At 36.2% G+C, this 24,219-nt stretch overlaps 1 protein-coding gene across 1 annotated transcript in view; it reads left to right on the top strand.

Moving 5' to 3' along the window:
- Positions 1-880: 880 nt before the first annotated feature.
- maml2 (mastermind like transcriptional coactivator 2) overlaps positions 881-24,219 on the top strand; it is a 101,244-nt gene continuing 77,905 nt past the window's right edge. The window contains exons 1-11 of the mRNA XM_084418422.1: positions 881-990; positions 4,307-4,386; positions 4,720-4,827; positions 5,790-5,897; positions 6,311-6,388; positions 6,583-8,388; positions 11,159-11,332; positions 13,947-14,120; positions 14,905-15,078; positions 16,204-16,377; positions 21,090-21,166. Coding sequence (XP_084274548.1) covers positions 958-990; positions 4,307-4,386; positions 4,720-4,827; positions 5,790-5,897; positions 6,311-6,388; positions 6,583-8,388; positions 11,159-11,332; positions 13,947-14,120; positions 14,905-15,078; positions 16,204-16,377; positions 21,090-21,126 — 2,946 coding nt within the window. The 5' untranslated portion in view covers positions 881-957 and the 3' untranslated portion in view covers positions 21,127-21,166. The remainder of the gene's footprint in view (positions 991-4,306; positions 4,387-4,719; positions 4,828-5,789; positions 5,898-6,310; positions 6,389-6,582; positions 8,389-11,158; positions 11,333-13,946; positions 14,121-14,904; positions 15,079-16,203; positions 16,378-21,089; positions 21,167-24,219) is intronic.

Here is a 24,219-nt window from a genome sequence, read left to right on the forward strand (position 1 = left end):
ACAGAATATGAACTCAATGCGTTTAATTGTACGTTTTCCTCCCATATAAACCAAGAAAACGCTTAATGAGGCTTAATGGACCAACAGTTATAAAAAAAATATAAAAAAAACCCACATAATTCGTTACATTATTAATAAAACACAGGCAGCAAGTTTATTTGCACTGAACACACATTTGCTTTCTTTCGTCATATTCTGTGCTCATCTGCTTTTCTGTTGTATGCATTATTAGCATGGTGTTTACTGAGTTTGATAATATCGTTTATTTCTTTTAATATCAGTCTAATGCATTAAGCCATTTTAGCTTTTTATTGCCATAGACAGTATTTCAGTGCACGCGGGTTTCGTGACATCATCGAAGTCCCATTTCATTGGCTAGGTGCCAACCAATAAAACGACTCTTTTGACCCCCCCCTCCTCCCGCCCCTCTTTCTCTCTCACCGCCTCTGAGTTTCAAGTGCACAAGTTAGTTTTGCACCTGTATATCGCGAAAAGAGTAGCAAAAGTCAAGGCGCGAAATTTGAAATTGCAGTGACAGATTTGAGAAGTTGCAAGTGCCTAATTGAGGAAGTACCGCGAATGTGAATGTAAGATTAAACGCAAAATATATATTACAAGTTTGTGTCTGTCGTTGTATTTCAGTGAATGGCATTTTACACATTTGTGTCTACTTGTCTGCAGCTTCAGATTCAGAATACAGGTTTGTGACTAATGTTTGCGAGTGCAAATTTCAACATTCAGCTTCAGATTTTTATTTTACAGGTTTTCACATTGGAGCTGTGAGTGTAAATGTAAATGTACAAGTACAAATATTTATTGTACAAGTTCTCAAATTCACATCTACGTGCTCTCGAGTTTTGCTACTATTTTACCTTCATAGTACCAGCACCAGCACGAGCAGCAGCACGAAGGCGGTGAGACAGAGAGGACAAGTTTTTGGACTTGATCACAGAAGACATGCAGAGAGGGAGGCAGAGGCGAGGAGAGCACAGGAAAGTAGGGAGAGGATGGACAGGCTGTTTTCTCTTCTTGAGAGAATGATTGAAAAATATATATTGTTTTCTATAGGCTATATTCTTGTTTAAATTTTTTTCACTTATTTTTTAAAAGGAAAGAAAAATTCTGTGCATTATTTGTTTTTATGCAATACATCGGCTTTGTCTTTCATCTTGTCTACACTAATAAAGTGACATTGCCTATAGCCAACAGGTCATATGTCAGAGAGAGCGCGCATTTAACATGTATACAAAGATAACACTAAAAGATAGTGCTGCATTTTAAAACTATTAATTGCGACTATTGCTCAATTGACTATTGCAATCTCACTATTGCGTGTAGCCACCCGTGAATATAGTTGCGTCCTGTACCTCATTTATTTTGACGGTAATTTTGCTTAATCGCAGACGAAGCTTGGGACCAAGCAGAACGGCTCATAATAAATGATTGGACTGGTGCGATTTATACGGGACTGTTTTTAGATTAAATGGGATTTTCCCCATTTATGGCAGGACCCATATTCGTAATCATAAACCTATACCGGTCCGCACTTGCATGAGATAGACCTCTTCCTGTTTACATCAACACCGCTTTCCTTTGAGTTTTGCGGATGCTACACAAGGTTTCTCTATCTATCTCTTTCAGGTTACTATTCGCTCTCCTGTTACTTTCGAAATGTGTCTTTTTGCAATTTTACTTCTAGGCGGTAGAAATGCTGGCACGCAAAACAAAGAGCAACATATGCCGCAATGTTTACTGTGGCCTTAAAGTTTATGAAAGCTTTTGCAACAATTTGTCTACCGAAATAGCCTACGACCAAGGTAAGTGTTATGGCGAAGTGTTAAAAATGGTAGATTATGATCTAGTATACTGCGACTCAGTCCTTTGTGTTTTTGTCAGCTGCAGTTTAAACGCATTTAGTTCATTTTAAAAGTCAATTTTTTTTTCTTCAATAGGCTATAGCCTATTAATTTTAACCTAGACTTTGTAGTAAATCGGAACAGCATGAATCTTTTGTCTCGTGCATGTCTCAGTTCTTTGTGTTTTTGTCAACTGCAGTTTAAGGGTGATTCTTAGACTATGGGCACTTTTATGTACTTTGGTCATATTTTTAAACATACATACAATTTTGGACAAAATCCTCTTTCTTTTTCAAACTAACAATAAAACCTCCTTAAAAACTTTTTACTACCTTTCTATTATGATTTTTTTCAAACTTTTCATCCTCCTTATAGGTGTCAAAATCACTGTTTTATCCTTGTCGCACACCCAGACTTTTTAACTTCAACAATGAAAATACAGTTTAAAAGTATGACTTATCTGTTAACTATTAATATACCTAAATTAAGCACTAGTAAAATAATTAAAATACATTATAGTATTTAATGTGAGACCACCATCAATATTACTTTTTATACAAAATATAGCTGTCGCACAGTATTGGTGTCATTTCCACCACAACACTGTAATGTCCCTTTAAAAAGTTTGTGTGAAAGATTGTTTAGGTGGTTTCTATGGAAATGTTCAGAGACATCAGAGCACATGTTGGACATGGAGGCCATTTTAAATTTTCATCAAGAACAAAACAAGAAAAATCAAGGTAAATATTGCTTGATCAGTTAATATATTTATTCTACGTCATTTCCAAACATGCTGTACCTTCAAGGGTGTTTTTAAAAAGTTAAAAATTTTAAGTTAAATAAGAGTATTTTACATACATGAAATGCTAAGTATTAATTCAAAGCTAATCAGTGAAGCTATCTTCCATTTTTTCACAAAAAACTACAGAAATGTCATTTCCACCACAGTCATTTCCACCACACTGCCCTCTGTGGTGGAAATGACAGCATGTGGTGGAAACATGCTGTACCTTCAAGGGTGTTTTTAAAAAGTAATTTTTTTTAAGTTAAATAAGAGTATTTTGCATGCATGAAATGCTGAGTATTAATTCAAAGCTGATTAGTGAAGCTATCTTCCATTTTTTCACAAAAAAATACAGAAATGTCATTTCCACCACACTGCCCTCTGTGGTGGAAATGACTGCATGTGGTGGAAATGACATTTATGATTACAAAGTACAATTGATAAGGATTGCAAGAGTAGATTGACTTTGTGAATTGAGTTTACTGAGTGTGATGAGTTTAAGAGTTTTTCAAATAAATATTTCTCTAAATATTACTGTTTCTCTACATTCACGTTAATTCATTGTCATTTCCACCACCACCCTGTCATTTCCATCACCACACACATTTTTTAAAAACATTTAAAAAGTTCTCATCACACATTAAAAATGTATCCACAATTTACGAGATCATGCTCTACTTAATATAAAAATTCAAGTTATTTATTTTCTAATAAGCTCTTGCCCAAACCAATATTACATTTCAGAGTGTGACAGGTGTACAGTTCACCATTTGGTCCTTAGGACAGTTATTTATCTCATTGACAAATGTATAATTATTTTACATTGTGGAAAAACTGATAAAACTAGTTACAAAAATTATCTTAGACTATTCTTGAGTGGCGTAAGTTATTCTGTTTTTAAATAAAAGCTGTATATAGAGATGTGGTGGAAATGACATTTGTTCATTGCAGGTCAGAAAAAATGTAAAATATTTACAATTTCTCTTGTAATCTAAGTTTGTCCTCTTACAGACCTTAAAACTAGAAAAATTATTTAAACTTATGAGACTGTGTTACGTGACTTTTGAACAAGTTTTTTTTATTCAACTTCACAAGCCTAAAAGTGCCCCTAGTTGAAGAAACGCCCTTAAACGCATTTAGTTAATTTTAAAAGTCTATTTTTTTCCCATTATTATTATTATTTTTTTAATAGGCTATATAACCTAGACTTTGTAGTAAATCGGAACAGCATGAATCTTTTGTTTCAGTGCATGTGCAGTGAATCTTTTGTCAAGTCTTTTGTTTGGATTTGTTTTTATGCTTATTTTATTATTAAACTCACTGCATTTGGATCAAACTCTCCTTTGTTTTTGAATTCACCATACTAAACAAGAGGCACAGAACCTGGATCGTGATAGTACAATAACATTTATATGTTTCAAATATGTTTAATATGAAATATTCATATATGTTTTTGTAAACTTTAGTTGTTTAAAAAATATATTTTGTAAAAAAAATAAAAAAATACTCCATGTTATTTAGAATAGATAAAGCATAAAAGCTAAAATACGACTAAAATGATGGACATGCAGGCTCTCATGAGTGAATCTATCCAAACAGAACACACTCAGGTTCTTTGTCTCCTTATTTAAGTTTCAGTAATCATTTTGTGGCTTTTTATTTGTGTAGTTGTTTCTTGGAGTCAGCGGTGGAGTCCTTCATGAGGACGACAAACAAACATTTAGAGATGGAGAATTCAGGAATCAGGTATAGCTACTCACATTTAAGTCACTATTAAAAGATCTAATATGGCATCTTTTCATACAGCCGTATTACTAAATACATACATTACAAAACATCCACGTAGAGATCAGAGCTTGAACTCTGTTTTCACAATACAGAATGATTGTGAGTGCCTTATTGCTTTTATAAACTTTAAACTTTGAAACATTTTTATACAAATTCATTAAGTGGCATGTTTCTGTTAGATGTAGTCCCAGACTTAACAGCAGTCTGTTAAGTTTGTTGCTATACAACAAACATGCCATAACATTAAGTGACTTCTAAAATATATTATCTTATATATTTGTGATCTTTAAGGCCAGTCCACCAAGACAAATCAGAGCCCAGTTGTGTGTCCATGAAAAGTGAGCGGTCAATGGGATGCCCTCCAAAATTCAATGGTGAAGCCTTTCCTCTTGGTTACAGGTAATTAGATGACCTACAAATGTAACATGGAAATTGTGAAAAGTCCCACTTTATATTAGGTGCCTTTAACTACTATTTACTAACATTTAAATTAATATTTTTATAAAATGCACTTATTGTGTACACACATGTTTTTACATTGTACTTATATTCAAAATACCTGCATGTAATTACAGCTGTAATTCATTTCTGTAAGTACATATACAATTATACTGTTAAGCCTTCCCTTACACCTTAACCCACCCTTAAACCTACCCATACCACCAAACCTGTCCCTAACCTTATCCCACCTCAATAGCAGCACAAGTGTTTTGCATTACAAAATGAACACAATAAGTACATTGTACTTATTTTTTTGATGTAAGTGCATAGAAGTCAAGGATGCCTAATATAAAGTGTGACCAAATCAACTAAGTGGATGCAGTTGTTTAGAGACATTGATTATCTTTGACACATTATGTTCTCCAGCAAGTGTCACAGGTTAGTCATAAAACCCGGGGACTTTGATTGGGAGGCTGTTGATTTATCTGTCCTTTTGGCATGATCACATGCCTCTCATAACCTTAAACAACCTCTGCAATCACATCATTAGATAGAAAACAAACACAGGCGGGATGTTTTTCCTTGAAGTTTAAGCTCAGCACCTCAGTGGAACATAGTGTAATGTGACTTTTTACCAAACTGATTCATTAGAACTGATTCATTTGTGTAAATTCAGTTATTGTTTTTTCTTGTGAACTACATGTATACAATTGTTATGTAAAATACTGTAGTTTATTCAGGGCAGTACTAAAAAAAAATAAAAAAATAAAATGCAATATTTATGATCCTCATTTAGTTTTATTTATTAACATTTTGCAGACTCTACAAGGGTTATGTTAACTTATGACCATACCTGTGTATATTAATTATTAAAATGACTGAATGACCTCTGAAAATACGATAATATCTTTCTTTTTAAGGTCAGTCAACAAAGAGATATCAGAACCCAGTTGTGTGTCTATGAAGAGTGACCGGTCAATGGGATGTCCTCCAAAATTCAGTGATAAAGGCCGCCTTCCTGATCACAGGTAATTAGATGGCAGTATAATTCATAAGATGAGGGGTCACAAACTTTTGCACAGTTGCACTACTGTGTCCACTACTCATATTATATACAGCTTTCACAGTCAGTCATTTCACACGGACTACCTTACTTATATATACAGACTCCTAAACTGTTTTTTATTGTCAACTGTGTTGTAATTTGAGAAATAGTTGGTATTGATTGCCTCATTTTACCAGACTTTGTGTTTAAGGGTTGTCACAAACGTGTAAGATCTTCTGCACTATGGTTTCTGATCACATCATTTATTCTCCTATGAATGTCATTATTACATATTATTGTTTATTTATTTCAGTGATTCAGCCTCCTCCACCACCAGGCTTGTTTGAAGACATTTTCATGTGTAAGACTTTAAAAATATGTTTTCTGATTTTTCAGAGTCCAGCAGGAGTCAGACAGAGAAACTGGACAGATCAGCTGGAATAATAACCAGACCATCAGCATCAGAGACAAAGAGTGAGACCATAATTCACATCTAAAAACAAACAGCATAAAACAAAAGTTCATTTCTGATATTCTCACAAATAGTGGCTCTAATAGTTTTCTCCAAATCTCAGTAAACAAATTGTTACAAGCAAGATTATTTGGACTGTATACAATGATAAGTTTGAATATATGTTAATAATACTAATAATCTACTATTTTAATAGCAAAGCATCTCAAGTCTACAATGCAGTTAAAACAAAACTAAAAATGAAGTTTCAGTGTCTGAATGAGGGAACCGCAAAGCAAGGAAACCCGACATTCCTGAATGAGATCTACACTGAGCTCTACATCACAGAAGGTGAAAGTGAAGACTGTAATGAACATGAGGTGAGACAGATTGAGACACAATCCAGAAGAACAGCTATGGAGGACACACCAATCAAATGCAATGACATTTTCCGGTCTTTACCTGAACAAGACAAACCCATCAGAACTGTGCTGACAAAGGGTGTCGCTGGCATTGGAAAAACAGTCTCTGTGCAGAAGTTCGTCCTGGACTGGGCTGAAGGGAAAGAAAATCAGGACATCCACCTTATATTTCCACTTCCTTTCAGAGAGCTCAATTTGATACATGGCCAAAAACTCAGTCTTTTAGATCTGCTTCACATTTTCTTCACAGAAACAAAAGAACTGGATATTTCCAGCAGTCAGTATAAAGTGTCATTCATTTTTGATGGTCTAGACGAGTGTCGCCTGTCTCTGGATTTTCAGAGCAATGTGAGGTTGTGTGATGTGACTGAATCAGCCTCAGTGGACGTGCTGCTGACGAACCTCATTGCGGGGAATCTGCTTCCCTCTGCTCTCATCTGGATAACCTCCAGACCAGCAGCAGCGGATCTCATCCCCTCTGAGTGTGTCCATCGAGTGACAGAGGTACGAGGCTTCAATGAGCCACAGAAGGAGGAATACTTCAGGAAGAAAATCAGTGATCAGAGTCTGGCTGACAGAATCATCTCACACCTGAAGTCATCAAGGAGCCTCTTTATTATGTGTCACATCCCAGTGTTCTGCTGGATCTCAGCCACTGTTCTAGAAAAGATGTTGAGTGGAGCAGAGAGTGGTGAGATTCCCAAGACTCTCACTCAAATGTACACACACTTCCTGATCATTCAGACCAACATCAAACATGAGAAGGACTATGAGAAGACAGTGAAAGATGAAGACATGATTCTCAAACTGGGGAAGCTTGCTTTTCAGCAGCTTGTGAAAGGAAACCTGATCTTCTATGAGGAAGACCTGATAGAGTGTGGCATTGATGTGACAGAAGCATCAGTGTACTCAGGATTGTGCACTCAGATTTTCAGAGAGGAGTTTGGCTTGTATCAGGGGAAAGTGTACTGCTTTGTTCATCTGAGCATTCAAGAACATCTTGCAGCTCTATATGTGCACCTGTCCTTCATAAAATATAACATAAATGTATTTGATCTGGTTAACAAAGGAATATTTTTGTCCAGATATTTTAACTTTGTGAAATATAAATCATCAAAACAGATTTCATTATCAAATCTCCATCAGAAAGCTGTGGACAGGACATTGCATAGTAAGAATGGACATTTGGACCTTTTCCTTCGTTTCCTTCTTGGCTTCTCAATGGAGTGCAATCAGACTCTTTTACAATACCTTCTAACAGAGACAGGGAACTGCTTGCATAACAAAGAGAAAACAGTTCAGTACATCAAACAGAAGATCAAGAAGAATCCCTCTCCTGAAAAATTCCTCAATCTGTTTCACTGTCTGAATGAACTAGGTGACTGTTCACTAATGGAGCAAATTCAAGATTATGTGACAGCTGGAACAGTAAATAAAGTGAAACTGTCCTCTTCACAGTGGTCAGCTTTAATTTTTGTTTTGTTGACATCTGAGCAAGAGATGAATGTGTTTAAGCTCAAAGATTTTGTTGGATCACAAATGAAAGCTGATAAAGTTCTTCTAAAACTGCTGCCTGTGGTTAAAGCATACAGATCAGCTCAGTAAGTAACTGTATACAATTATTTAAATTGAGTTCTGTGGAGTTTGTTAAAGTCTAAGACATCAACATTTTTGCATGTCCATGAGTTTAATACATTACACTTGATTAACATTTGCAATAATATATACTTAATGTCCAGTTCCCTTTTGAAGTGTAACTTCCACGCTGCGTCTTAGTGTTGGCGCTATGGGCAACACCCTCGGCATGACCGATGTTTGAGCACGTGTACATACACCCCAATCCATTGGCAGACAACAGTCCATGACATCACGCGTGTAGCATCCGTGCATATATAAGGGCGCCTAAATTACATGTCATCAGCTTTTTTGTCTTTAGTAGACGTTTGTTTTTGTAGCACATGGCAATAGAGAACAAGATTTTCAGAAAGTTTGTTCCTCTGTGTCCTTGTTTTATGACACAAAAGGATACGCATGAACTCTGTGTTATCTGCCTAGAAGCATGTTCAATTCTCGAGGGAGCTGAATGAGCTCAATGTGAAATTTTTTTTTTAGTGAAGAAGCTCTGCTCTCACTCTGTTTATGATGGTCACAGGTTGAGCTAGTGGAGGAGTTTGGGAGGTGTCAATTTCCCTGATGTCCTCTCACCAGTTCAGGCAATCTGTTGGATTCAAAAGCCTGCTCGGAATGATGCGCCCTCCTCTTCACAGTTGCCTTCTTTATTTTAATAGCCAATCACAAGTCTTGGGGTTGGTAATGATGCAGAAAAAAGAAAAGAAAATTCTCATCAGTTCCACTCCAGCATTTCAGCTGGGAGGTGTCGGAGGTATTACACTTACCTCCAAAAGCCCTTGTTGGGCTTTTTGTGCTAGTTGTAGCAACCTTTGCCGAGCGATAAGGATAGAGTTAGAGCAGGTTAATGTTTGTTTTAAAAAAAAGTAGAGAAATGAGCGGAAACCACTCACTCTGTTGCCTGTTTCTTTATCAGGCTTGGAGCAGTGCTGCCTATTTTATGCAAACAGTAGCTATAATCGACATGAAGCATGATGTATGGGGGTTTCGTTGGGCAAAATGCTTTGCATCCCACGCTCCTGTTTACCACCCTCTCTGTTTATTCATATCGAGTTTTAATTAGGTTTGCATGCTTATTTCATATGCCTCTTCTAGTATGATCCGTGTAGAGTAGGGATGACAGTAGAGGTAGATCGCCTGGTGGCGTCCGTCTTATCTTTGCCCCCTTTTGCGCAACGCTGGAGGTTGCTGGCCATAACAGGTCTCTGGAGAGTACCTTGACTTAGTCAGGGTATGAGCTGGGTAAATAAGAGTTATGATAACAGACCACATAGCATCCCTTTCTTTTATTTCCGCACTCCCCAATTACTTATTGAGGTTTCAAGTAGGGTTTAATCTCCCCTGTTATTCCCTTGGGGTATAGAGCCTGCTAAATGAGAGTTTCTGGGCAAACCACAATGTGTCCCATTTATCTCGTTTGTCTCCCTCCCTTTATAATTCTATTTCAGGAGGTAAATTGCTCCCTTTTGGATGGTGACATACCTGAAGGTTGTTTCCTGCCCTTCTCAGTACTCTCAGTTCAAGGTACTGACTGCTAATGTCAGAAAATCTTTTCATGCTTCCTTCATTAGGCTGCTCCCTATGAGCCACTTACACCAGAATATGTTCTGCTTGGGGCACTGGCTTTAGGGAACAGAGCCACTGTGTAAATTTCCGCACAAATCACATAGGATGTGCTTAGGTGTGTTGACATGCTGGTTGACTCCAATTAGTTCCTCAGAGTCACTTAAGTTATGTTACTTTGTTATATTCACATCCTGTGGGTAGTCATTTCCTCAGGATGGTGTAGTGGATATAGTGATGTTACATTTGACACTGAAGCTTCAAAGCGCGTATCAAGTACGCAGTGCAATTTCTCGTGAAGCTCCATGCCGGAGCGCGTATTGTTTTCAGAGAAACACGTGATCAATGAAAAACGAAGCCTCACTTTCTTTCCAATGCTTCCCTTTGCATGTCGGAATGTTTGAATCTAGACCACTACTCTACAGGTCTTTGGAAGTTTAAGTCCATTTACTAACATATATATATATATATATATATATATATATATATATATATATATATAATATGTTTTTGACACTCTTGATGCTTCGAATCTTTTCCAAAACATTCAGGGGAAAGTCTCAGTTCCACATAACGTCAACACCAAGACACAGCGTCAAAGTTCTACTTTGAAAGGGAACGTTTCAGTTTGCATATGCAACTTGGTTCCCTTAGAAGGGGAATAAGATGCTGCGTCTCGTTGCCATACATACCATGCTTGCACGTCCCCTTCAAACAAAAAAAGTTGATTAAGTGTAACTTAGGCAGCCTTTTATATGCACAGGCACTCTGCTTGCGATGTCATGGACTGCGGTCTGCCAGTGGATTGGCATGTGTGTACATGTGCTCAGACACAGGTCACACTGAGGGCATTCACCATAGTGTCAACACCAAGATGCATCATCGCATCGAGTCCTGAATTTGTCTGTAAACTGAAATAGAAATGAAACTCTGATTGTCAACTTGATCTGAAACTTCTGAGAATGAACTACAGGATTCAGGAGCTTTAACGGTGTAAACTCAATCAATCTCAGCAATGTTTTGAAAAAACATGAACTTGTGATCTCACAGCACTGATTGGTTATCAAACAATTATATCCGTTAGGTTATTTATTTTATAGACAATTTTAATGCTAGAAAAATACTGTGTTCTTAACTAAGAAGAGTGTGTCACTGTTCATGTTTCATTGTTCTCTACAGGTTGAACAGTTGTGACATCACAGATGAAGGTTGTGCTGCTCTGACTTCAGCTCTGAGATCAAACCCCTCCCACCTGAGAGATCTGAATCTGTCTGGGAATAAACTTGGGGACTCAGGAGTTAAGCTGCTTTCTGATGGACTGGAGAATCTACACTGTAAACTGGAGAAACTGTGGTAAAATAATCTCTCTAAAATGCGATCTGAGACTACATTTGAATGGGTCCTCAAAAACATATTTTGCTTTAGACTTCAGGAATAAACTCAATTTTTAAAGTAACAACATGTAGTTTTTCAACCTTCATAATATATTTCCAAGACCCTTGTGATGGTACATCGACTTACAATAGGTTGAATGACACGACGGGGTCTGTATCGCTTTTACTGGCACTATGTAACTTCGGGGTGCGGGTAGTAACCAGAGCTCAAAAAGAACTACAAAATTCGACTGCTTTACGGCATACGTCACTTCGCCCACCACTCCCTCAAATTCGGCCGTGACAGGCCAACCAGCGCGTTTGTTTTCGTGTGTCTGTTTTCGTCATGGCTGAAGCAGCAGCGAAACGTAAGAAGTCCAAGGTTTTGTCGGAGTAGAGTCGGAAGAGGAAAAGGGAGAGTGATAAACTGAAAGGCAGGACGAGGATCAATATTGGTCGAGCGTTTGCTCGCTGGCGTGAGCTTATCGTCAGACCGATGCTGACTTGGCCGTCATGCTGTTGAACAAGTAAGTAAATTGCTTGCATACTATCTTTAGTTTTTCTAATCTGTTGTCTGCCTGGCTACGTTACGGAAACTATCTGGTCCTCCATTTATCTTCATGAATCAGCTAACGTTAGTAGATGAGCGAATTATCAATCTGGTAGCTAGTAAACACTAACATGCTAGGTTTAGATGGTTAGGATGCTATCGCTATCATTCTCGTTCAGATTTGAGCATTGCAATCGACATGCAAATCGCAAATGTTTGAGTTAAAATGTTTAGTCTACTAAACATGTATAAATTATGAAAGGAGGAAGATTAATAATATTATCATTGCCCATATGAAAAAAACCTGCATGCTTCATATACAGTAACAGCCCGTTCTCATCCCAAGTCGTCATATACTGACGCTTTCAAAATTTCTTCAATATCTGACGCACAAAGCACCCTTTAGCGTCCATGAGACGCATAACCCTACCACAGACCTAAACCTACCCATAACCGAAGCGTCTCATATTGACGCTAAGGGTCCTTCTTGCGTCGGATATTGAAGAATGTTTGAAAGTGACGATTTGGGGATGAGAATGCGTTGACAGTAACCGTAAATCATTTTACGACAGCGGTAATGGACAATTCCGCTTCCAACCTGTAGGGCGACCGCAGAGGAAAAGTTCCATGTTGTTGCTTTAAAGCATACTAGTGCAAAATGCCCGTGCAAAAGCAGTTTTTGAGTGTTTTTAGTAGCCTAATTGTTGGTTTGATGTGTTTGAGTGCTCATTGTTACAATTACACAGCAAAAGTTCAGTGACATTTTTATATGTGCATGGTAGAAAGCACAAAGTGAACTCCGAGAAAACGCTTATGCTTGAGCAAACAGTTTGTGAATAGGCTGATGCCCGTGCAAAATCAGTTTTTGTGAGCTGATCGCCATCAAAAAAGTTCAGGAGATATTTCTTAGCGATGGCTGATTTCAACAGTTTCAATATGATAAAAAAAATTACTTTTTTATTGATTCAATTGATTAATTGCATTTTGAAAAAAAAAAAGTGTCATGAATTTATTGCATTTTTGGGGAAAATAATCCGTTTTTATAATAAATCTTTGAAAATCAAAATCTGGATTTGAATTTTTTTATGTTATTATAACCTAAAGATGCTATGTGAAAGTTTGAAACAGAAAATAGTGGTTTTCATCTTGTCACTTTCTTGGTAAAGAAAACACATTTTTACTCAAATGAATCAAAATGGATTTATCACGTTTTGGAACCAAACTCTAATATTCATAAGTAAACAGTGTAGCTGACAGATTGTCAGAATGTTTATTTTTAAACCACAACCTTCTTGGGGCTTCTTTGACCGATACAACTGTTTATTTTTAAACCACAACCTTTTAAAAATGATATTTTTAACGATATCTTTTGCATTTCTCATCCAAACAACGTCAAACTTGGCACTGCACTTACTCGTGCCCGTGGCAAGACACCTGTCGAATTTGAAATCCATCGGACCAACGGTTCGAGAGATATGTGGTTAACACACACACACACAGACAGACAGACGGACAGACAGACAGACAGACGTTTCTGTAATTTATAGATAGATTATAACAGTCACATTCAATAAAAAAAATAATAATAATGAAACGCTTCAAGTTCATCCAGTGTTTGAAGTTGGCTGGTTCTATTATATAATTTTATATTATAATCCATCCATTTTTCAAATGGCTATATCTGAAGGGTCATGGGGCTATTGTAATCATTGAATATAATATAATACCAATACTATTTCCCCCAAACATTGGAACAAGATTTATTATAACTTGACATTTTACTGGTAAAGAGGAAAACGTATTATACCGGTTAACACAGCAGGCATAAACAGTGCCTTGGCTATATATATATATATATATATATATATATATATATATATATATATATATATATATATATATATATATATATATATATATAATTTTTTTACATTTTTAAAAAAAATTTTATTGTATTGTATTCTCTCTTTTGTAATGAACCCTCTGCCTAATTAATCTGTGTTATGAACTGAAAGAGTTAATATAATGTCTTTGTTCTCTGCAGGTTGAGGTATTGTGAAATCACAAATGAAGGTTGTGCTGCTCTGGTTTCAGCTCTGAAATCAAACCCCTCACACCTGAGAGAAATGGATCTGTCATGGAATAAACTAGGGGACTCAGGAGTGAAGCAGCTTTCTGTAGGACTGGAGAATCCTCACTGTAAAATGGAGAAACTGTGGTAAGATTATGTCTGCAAGAATTAAATTTGAACTGGTCTTCAGATTCATCTTCACTCTCTTATCATCACATCATAAGACATCTTATGTTCCCCCCTTTTTTCCCTTTATTTAAAAACAATTGTATTATGAAACAAAATTTACATAGAAAAATGTGACAACTGATAACAAGAGTTTTCTTGATTTATTCTTTATATTGATGTGGTTCTTGTTTTCTCATTGTCTTGTTTAATAATTATACTGTTTGTGTAAACATGATTTTATAATATAAATACCAGTTAGTGGATGATTGTCCACATTAGTTCTGTGACCCAAGTTCTGTGAGCTGAGTGACATTATCAAGAACTCTGCTGTTCCATTTGCAGAATTACCAGCCTTGTGTCCTCCCATTCTCGGGAGTTTGTACGCCTGGAGTTGAACTTGGCAAGTCCGAATTACTGAGGACACAAATTAAAATTATTAATTTTAAATAAATTAAAAAAATTATATTTTAAAGTATATTAAAATAGAAAACAATTATTTTAAATTAATAATAATTCACAATATTACTGTTTTTTTGTTGTTGTTTTTTTTGTTTGTTTTTTAGTAAATAAAATTTAGCTCAAAAGTGATGAGCATAAGAGACTTCTTCCAAAAACCTTAAAAATAGTAATGTGTCCAAACTTTTGACTTTTAATTTAGAAAAAGAACTGAAGCATACTTTTGTCTTTGTTGCATGGTTTAAGGTTGCTATTAGTTTCTGATAATACATTTACTCCTTATATGACATGTCATTGTTCTCTGCAGTTTGAGCAGTTGCGATGTTACAGAGGAATGTTGTACCGCTCTGGCTTCAGCTCTGAGATCAAACCCCTCACACCTGAGAGAACTGAACCTCTCCTGGAATAAACTAAAAGACTCAGGAGTGAAGCATCTCTCTGAAGGACTGGAGAATCCTCACTGTAAAATGGAGAAACTGTGGTAAGATTCACACATGACAAAGACGTGAAAAGAAAGATGCAGTAACAACCCTCTACAATGCGAGTAAATCACTCGCTTATGCGACTAAATCTTTACTCTGGGCGACTAAATAATGTCTACCATTGGCTAATAAATTCTTAGTTTACTTGCTGGTGTGTGTGTTAGAGGCTAAGTATAAGTTTAACATATAAATATTTTTACTCGCTGAACACTCTGACTAAGCGCTTGAGAGTTTTGCTCTCCGTCAAGCGATCTGTACTATTTTAATGCAGCTCAATGGATGTGCAGCATACCTGTATATGACGCACCGTAAACTCTAGTGTGAAGGCACATGACTTCCTAGCACCTTGCTGTGAGTACTGTGTTTCTCACACACACGCAAAAAGAGAGAGAGAGCAAGAGAGTCTTACATGACATGCAGAATCGACATGCTACATGTAAACGTATTATTTGGAATTTTTCAGCTTTTAAGAACAAGCAGAAGATATGACGGTTTCTCTGGTAGTGAGCGAACACTGACAACTTTACAGAAACACTGAATGCCCAACAATATCTTAAGCACCACCACCAGTCCTAAATTCAGTTAAAATGATAAATATGCATTCATGAATGGATACCAAATTTTAGTTCTAATAGTTTTATTTAGTTTAGTTTAGCTCTACTAAATCTCTATCATTAAATAGTGCTTGATTATCATAATATCATAATATAATGCTAGATTGACTGATGTTAAGAGTGTACGTTCAGATATTTAAAAAGCTGTGCTATTTTACAAAGATACAATAAGCTGATGGAGGAATTTATATACACACACATATATATATATATATATATATATATATATATAATCAGTCTGGTGAGTAACCAAAAAAAATACTAGCCAATGGTGATTCTATTGCCAAGGTTTACGTAGAGGGTTGAGTAAGAAAGCAAAAATTATGGAAACAATATATTTGAAAACTTCTTATTTTCGAATTAGGTTTCTAATTTTTCTCTCTTTTTACTGTTAATATAAACATGATTGGATGAAAATGAGCTATTCTCATACTTAACAGAGATTTTAGTAAATGGCTTTCTACTTATAGAAGGACACAAAATTGAGGAGAGTGTCATTGTTTTCTGCAGGTTAAGTGATTGCAGTGTCACATATCATGGTTGTGCTGCTCTGGCTTCAGCGTTGAAATCAAACCCCTCACATCTGAGAGAACTGGATCTGGCCAAAAATAAACTGACAGACTTAGGAATGAAGCTGCTCTCTGATATAAGGAATAATGCAGATTATAAACTTGAGACACTGCGGTGAGTAGTAGAGGAAACACTTTACAACAAGCTCTCGTTTGTTTACATTAGGGGTGTGACGAGATCTTGTGCCATGAGATCTCACAATATTAATACCTGATGATATTTCTCATCGAGGTGAAAAGCTATCTCGCGATATCAACATGACAGAGTTTGTGGCACAACCTTTTACAGTGCTTGCATTATACTGTTCTTATATTGTTCTTTTACTGCAAATTATCATTTATATTTAGAAAGTAGAACTGAAGTGACATTCATTACAAAATGATTATTAGTTAAAACATTTCAAAATGCACCTGCATTTATTTTTTATATACTTTTAGTGGAATAAAATAAATTTTTTCCTCAAAGTCATATATTTCGTCATTGAAGATTTCTTAAAAATAATGTTAAAATTCTTGTTCCCTTGAGCCCACTATCATGTATCATCTCGTCTCATGAGGTTAGTGTTTTCGTCACACCCCTAGTTTACATTTGTTAACGTGTTAATTTGGTGCAATTCATTTTATGGAATAAAAAACACTTTAAAATGATTAATGCTTTTAATGCACCCTGTCCCAGCCCAGACTTGTATGTCATCTTACATTGCATGCAGTTTAGTTATGAACATGATGCAGGGCAATGACTGACTGCGTGAGGAAGTCTTTTAGATTTTGATATAATTTAGCAATATCACATGCAAGTGTGATGTTTTTTTCCTGAATATTTGCATTATTGCAAACGTGTTATTGATTTTATAAAACAGTTCAATAAACATGAAGTTAATATTGTTAAATTCTAAAAACAATATTGTCTGTTTTGGCTCAGTTTCACCAGTGAAATGGAAATTTTCCAATTTAATATAATCTAAATCCATTCCATAGAATTTCTCACAATCAACATGTGCAAAGTTCCAAACAACGCCACAGCAGAAATGTACAGGTCTAGGCCGGGGTGCGGTGCAGTAGAAATGTTAATAATAATAATAATAATAATAATAATTTTTCTATATAAAATCTTACCAAATTAACGTTTCATTACAGAATGAATCCGCAGTTTTCAAATAATCAAGTGAGCCAATAATTCAGTGACCCATTCATAAAGACAGCTACTTGCTTTGTCCATATTGTAAAGTGTTACCGTAGTAAAACTAATGTTACTAATATGTGACTTCATGAACAGTATTTCCAATATCTATGGTGTAAATTTGGATTCTATTTTATTGGGTTATATTTTTAAACAGTTTGTTAAATGAGACTGCATATGGGATTTAACAAGTTAAAGCATTAAAATAAATGTGATTTTTTTTTTTTTTTTTTTTTTTAACAGGTTTTAGATGGCGGTATAATCAGAACTAGGTAATGGCAAATAAGAAGTCAAGAAATCCAGAATACACTGGAGGAACAGTGAACCCAATGTGTGTGTCTGTGTTACACAGACTAAAATCTCAAAAAGTTAAACACTATTCTTGTGTTGATCACAAGGTGCAAGTCACTTCAAATTTCATCAATGCAGATTTCAGGGTTCTTGTGAAAAGAAGAGGCAAATTCAATTTTTTTTAATTTTTTTTTATGTAATGTACATTTATGTTCCAGTTTAATTTTTTTTTAGCATACTTAATATTTATTCCAAAATATTAACTGTAAGAATGCAGTGACAATTTTAAGGTTTTGTGTATTTTATTTGTGTACTAGAGTTCAGACATGGAGATGTGTTACCCTTTAATTCCCCCAAGCTGAGTCATCAATTAAATCGCCCCACTCACAGATTGTTGATTCATGTCATTTAAAATTTCTTGCCAATAAAGTTGGTCAGACATGACAAAGCAGTGATATCCAAGTGTGTGAGTTATTTACTAGTCAGGTTGATTTGTGGATCCAGAATGCTTGTGTCGCTGTGGACAGTGTCACTTACATAAACAGTTTAATCTCATATTTCTAAATATTTGCTTTGATTTTTTTATTATTATTATTTTCTTATCCAAGTATTTCAGGAGGCTCTGCCTCTCTTGTCTCCTCGGAGAGAATGTCCCTGCATCAGTGCGATCATAACCTGAGCTCAGTTAACACCAGAGGTGTAAATACCTGGCAACCATACTTGAGTAAAAGTACAGATACCTTACAGTGAAAATTACTCCATTACAAGTTACAAGTTACCAATTCCAATACGACTTGAGTAAAAGTCTAAGAATATCTGATTTTAATAGTACTTCAGTATTTTATTGTTACTGAATGTTGGCTCAGATATGCACTAATCCTTCAATACCTGAGAGACATGCCAGTGAAAAACAAGGAACAGCTGATCTGTGAGGAGAGCAATCACATGTTTATTCTCTAAAATCTAAATAAAACTGAACACCTAAAAACTGCAATAAATCCAGGTCGACACAACAACCTCTTAAACGTCTACAAACACTCAAGTCTCAGTTAAGCTCAAGTGCTTAAAAAGGGCATAAATAAACCAATATCTTTCAAAAGGTCTCTTCAATATAACAGATAAATAAAATAGTCAAAGCCTACTTGCACTGAAGAAGCTGGTTTCGGCCTCATCACCAGCTGCAGTCATGTCCTCATCTCTTATGAAACACCTGAGATTCAGCAACTACCTGCTAATGCACTCGGATTCATGTAAAGTAGCCTTGATGACAAGTTTGGGGGAGTAAGAGCAAAACAGAGAAGATAGTACCTTCAGTACCCTGTAGGTGGCAATATTTCCTCTTATGTAACAGAGATAAATGCTGCAAAAAAAAGTTAGGTGCCATGCAAAAGTAAAAGTAATTGCATTACTCATCAAAAATGTATTGAAGTAAAGAGTACATACTTATTAATAAATGTAGTCAAGTAGAAAAAAGTTGCTAATATCTTTGATACTCAAACTACAAAGTGGCCCAACATATACTTAAGTGCATAACTAAATACATTTACTCAAATACTTTACACAACTAGTTAACACAATTCTCACCACCATGTAAAGCACTAATAAGCAAAATTATTCACACAACAGTCATAACATCATGAATTATAAAAAGGAAATGGATAAAGGGAAGAAAAAGCAGCACAAGAAGGTGGAAGTGTCTCTGTTATGCAATGTAGACACTGGAGAGGAAGATGGAAGGTGAACAGTGAGTTTATTGACAATAATGGGGCAGTGAAAAAGTGACCAGGTAGGTTAGAGTCCATAGGATGATCTTGAAGGAGACACAGAGGAATGGAAGACTCTGGAGACAAGGAGAATAGTCCACTATGTGTAATCGAGACTGGACCATGGGCTGGGGTGAGGTGTCTGTAATTATAGAGGCAGCGATGAGGATGATGATGAGGTGCAGGTGTGACTGATTGGGAATGACGTGCAGGCGGGAACCAAGGAGAGTGATGGGAGATGTAGTGCAGATCTGTGACAGTCTCCGAGAACACTTGTCTCTGATGAGTGTTCCTGCCCACACGGGAAACTGGACCGCAACTGAGCTCTGTTGACTCACATTCTCCAATGAGTCTATTCAAACTATTTATTTCAGAAAGTGCTGTCAACTCTGTGCCACAACACAAGTGCTCAGGCTGCCAAGGCAACTTATGTTTTATATTAAATTTAAAATAGCCTAACTGTTTGACTATTTGAATATATTGTAAAGTCTTTTAATTTACTTAATTTCTGTGATCAAAGCTGAATTTTCATCATTACTTCAGTCTTCAGTGTCACATGATCCTTCAGAGATCATTCTGATATGATGATTTATCATCAATGTTGGAAACAGTTGTGCTACTTAATGTTTTTTTATAACCTGTAATAGTTTTTTCAGCATAAGCTATTGGCTCATAAGGACAGCCCCCAGTCCGTAGGACGAAGCATCAGCTGACACTTTACAGTCTTTATTTGCGTCATAGATGGCCAGAACAGGGGGGGACGACAGTAAGTCTTTCAGAGCCTGGAACTTGGCTTGTTCAATGCCCCAAATCCAACAGTTTTTTTTCGATTCGATTTCGCAATTCATTCACATTTGAGGACTCTGTCATATCCCTGATGGCTGCTGTTTTCATTGGGTCAGGACAAACAACTCGCACATCTTGATATTAAGGGTCATGCCTGCCTTTGCATTGTCCTCAGAACTGCATGCAGACGAATGTCATGCTCCTCCATTGTTCTCCCCCATACCAGAACATCATCAATATGACACACCGTGCCTTCCAGCCCATAAGTGACCTCTGTAGCCATTCTAATCTGGAAGTGTTCTGGAGCAGATATTATTCCGAAAGGAAGCCGTTTGAAGAAGTAATGGCCGTCTGTTCAACTGGTGGCAAAATATATTTTTCCCTGCGAACTGACACATTGAACTTGGAGAGGTGTACACATATCTGAACAGCACCTGACTTCTTTGGGACTACAACCATGCCAGCACACCAGTGTGTTGGTTCCTCCACCCTGCTAATGACCCCCAATGTCTCCATATGACCCAGCTCCTCTTTAACCTTGTTCATTAAAGATAGCGGGATTCGTCTTGGGCTTTTAAGAGAGAATGGAGAAGCCCCCATTTTAAGCCTGATAACATATGGCTTTCGTACTTCTCCCAGACCTCTGCAAAATTTTGGATAATTAATCTTTAGTGTTTCCATATCAATGTTATCTAATTGTGCTACAAGCTCGAGCTTTGCAATAGCCAGTCAGCCCAGAAGTGCAGTGTGGAGATTTCTGATTATGTACACATCTTCCTCAGACTGTTTTTCACCTCTCTTTAACAGCAGACTGGTAACCCCAACAACATCTAAGGGGACTTGACCGGGACCCAGCAACGGCCTTGTTTCATCCTTGAGGGCAGGTAAGTCTTATGTCCTCAAACACATCTACTAGAATGACAGTGACATCCGGACCGGTATCAATCTTAAACGGCACGTGTTTGTGTCTAATGTCTAAGTCCACCATCCATGGTTCGCCAGTTCCTGTGATGCTGCCGAGAAATATAAGGTCGCCCTCGCACACTTCACATACAGTTTTTGATGATGTGCACATCCGCTTGTAGTGGCCTTTTTTTCCGCAGGAGTGACATTTTACGTCATCTGCTGGACAGTCATGCTTTGCGTGTGCTGGGGAGCTACCACACTTATGGCACTGGTTGCTATTAGAGTGTGCCATGTGTGATTTTTGTTTAGGACAGTTTCCTTTTTGGGGTCTCCAGATGTTACGCTTTCCTTTGTACACTCTATCGAAAGAGCCTGTCACACTTCTCAGCGCAGCTTGCTCTCTTTTCACCTCCTCACTTTGCTGTGCCATTGCAATTGCTTTTTCCTAGGTCAGCTCATGATCCAGCTGTAAACGCTCAGAAAGCCGTTTGTCCGCCAACCACACGACCACACATTCTTCCCAACGTATCCAGGCTTTGCGAGCAAACTAAAGCGTAACACATCAAACTACAGCACTTCTGACACCATGTCATGTCTTTTACGTAATGACTCTGGATTCAAACTGTAAATGTGTTTCTTTACTTTCTTTAGGCAACGTTATACAGTACATACATTCAACTAATTGGCGCTTCATTGTCACCCTCTCGTGACATCACATAACTTGCGCCAACCTAGAACACCATAGCAACAACACCACAATAAATAGTATTTGATTGCTTTCTGAGCTATATGAAGGTAATCAGGAATAACATTAAAGATAATTTAGTATTGAATAGAATATTCTGGTAGGCCCTATATGGTTGTAATTTTTAAAGTGTGACTATCGTTTAGAGAAAGACCGAAATGCAAACTAGTGTAAAGTATTTTGTAATTTACAGGTTCAGGTAGCTTCTAGTTTTCCTAACATTTACAGTCATTATGTTTTGAACAGCTCATTGCTGCTTAAACGTCTAATCAAAAACAATAAAAGCAAAGTTCTAACCCAAAGTATGTACTGTTTTGGATTATGGGCTTTCAGCTTCTATGAGGTTAAATTATGTGGCTTCTAATAACCAAAACACGGAACCGCAGAGGGTCAGCTGAAGAAAAGTACACCTGGATGCAGCCTGCAGATTGCTTACTCTGATTGGCTCATTCGTCTTCAATAGGCATACATGATAAATGTGGACGTAGTTGGTGTTGGTCAGAGTAGTGCATGGATTGATGAGTGAATGTCATCTATCAAGTTACAAAACTATAAAAGAGAGGTGTCTAATGCCACAGAAATAAGATAGAGATTAGGTTGAGCTCAGTCTAGAGAGCACACTTAATCTGAGAATCTAAGACAAATTCAGTTGTTTTTTTTGTTAATTCGCAATGGCTGTATCATTGAATCACTTTTACACTGCCTACAAAGACACAGTTATTAGCTACTGCAAGTTTAATCTTCTAGATCAGTCAAATGCACAAATTAATGCTATTTATTGTGAACCAATTTAAAGTTTAAATTGAACCAGTTTAAAAGAATCGGTTCAAATGATTCAGTCACGAAACAGGTCTTCATAAAGTGAAACACAATATTTGACCACGGGGGCTGTGAGATTTTTTGTCAATTAAACATTTACTAGAAAATTAGTCAATGTGATGTTTTCAGTATGTGGCGCTGTAATTCTGCCACTGAGATACACTAAAAACGGAGAAGAGGACTTGGAGCATGCACATAACCCATATACAATAAAAAAAAATTTCTTTTTTTTTTTTACCAAGAATTGAACAATATAAACAACCATAAATGGCCTGGTACAAAATATAAAAAGTGTCTCAATCAGACAACAGACAAGCATCATAGAATAAGAAATAAAATAAAAATAAATTCAAGTAAATATTAAATAAAGAAATAAAAGAGGCTCAGTAGCTTCTGCAGCACGAACACAAGCATAGTCCGCAGTTGTTGTTGCTGTTATGTATGTCTGACTAGGGTCTATACATTTCACAAAATATACAGATTGCCTGCTTTGGCTGTACACACGAAAACGCAAGGGTGTCGTTTTCAGATTTATCCACTCTGGGACCCGGTTTCAAACAATAGCGGTACACGATACAAAAAACGTGTATATGTATAGGGATGTATAAGGGGAGGTATGGTATGTGTATTTGGGTATATGTTCTTATGTAGTTTCACTGTAAAAAAAAAAGAATATTTTTTTTTACAGAAAATAACTGTGATTTTTTTGTTTACGTTAATTTTCTTTCATTTTAAATTGTACTCAAAACTCTGTTAAATTACAAATAATATCTGTAAAATAAAAATTCAGCTGTTATTTTAGGTATTGTGACATTAATGACAAATTGCAGTAATTCACATTTTTTATACAGATAATTTACTGTATTTTTTATACAGTATTTTTTTCTGTTTTCTTAAATTACATAAAAATGTATGTAAAATTATACATATAATCTGTAATTAAACAGTAATAAAACAGTTAAATGATAAAACGGTTGAATGACTGGCAGCCCCCAAAAAAAAAAAAAAAACCCTGTAACATTAAAGTAAAACATCCTTAATTAAATAAACTGAAAAACACTGCTGTTTTACAGGTATTTCCTGAATTATCTCGATATATACCTTCAAATTGTCAAATGACTGGCATGCTATGGCTGCCAAACAAAAACCGTAAAATTAAAGTAAAATATTCTAGTTTAAATAAATCGAAAAAACACTGTTACTTCACAGGTATTTCCTGAATTATTATGATCAAATACCTTCACTGAAAAAAAAATCTTAAAAAAGGGTCAAATGACTGGCAGCTACTGCTGCCAAACAAAAACCTTAAAATTAAAGTAAAATATGCTAATTTAAATAAAGTGCACAAAACTTGAACAGAAATTTGATGCCACCATTATTTAGATTAGTAATTGCTTTAGTTGGGCTCATGACCCTTGAGTTTTTAACATTAGGTTTACCCTGACTCCTTTAACTGTGTTTTTGATA

Source organism: Rutilus rutilus (assembly GCF_951802725.1).
Source record: "Rutilus rutilus genome assembly, chromosome: 9".
NCBI lineage: Eukaryota > Metazoa > Chordata > Actinopteri > Cypriniformes > Leuciscidae > Rutilus > Rutilus rutilus.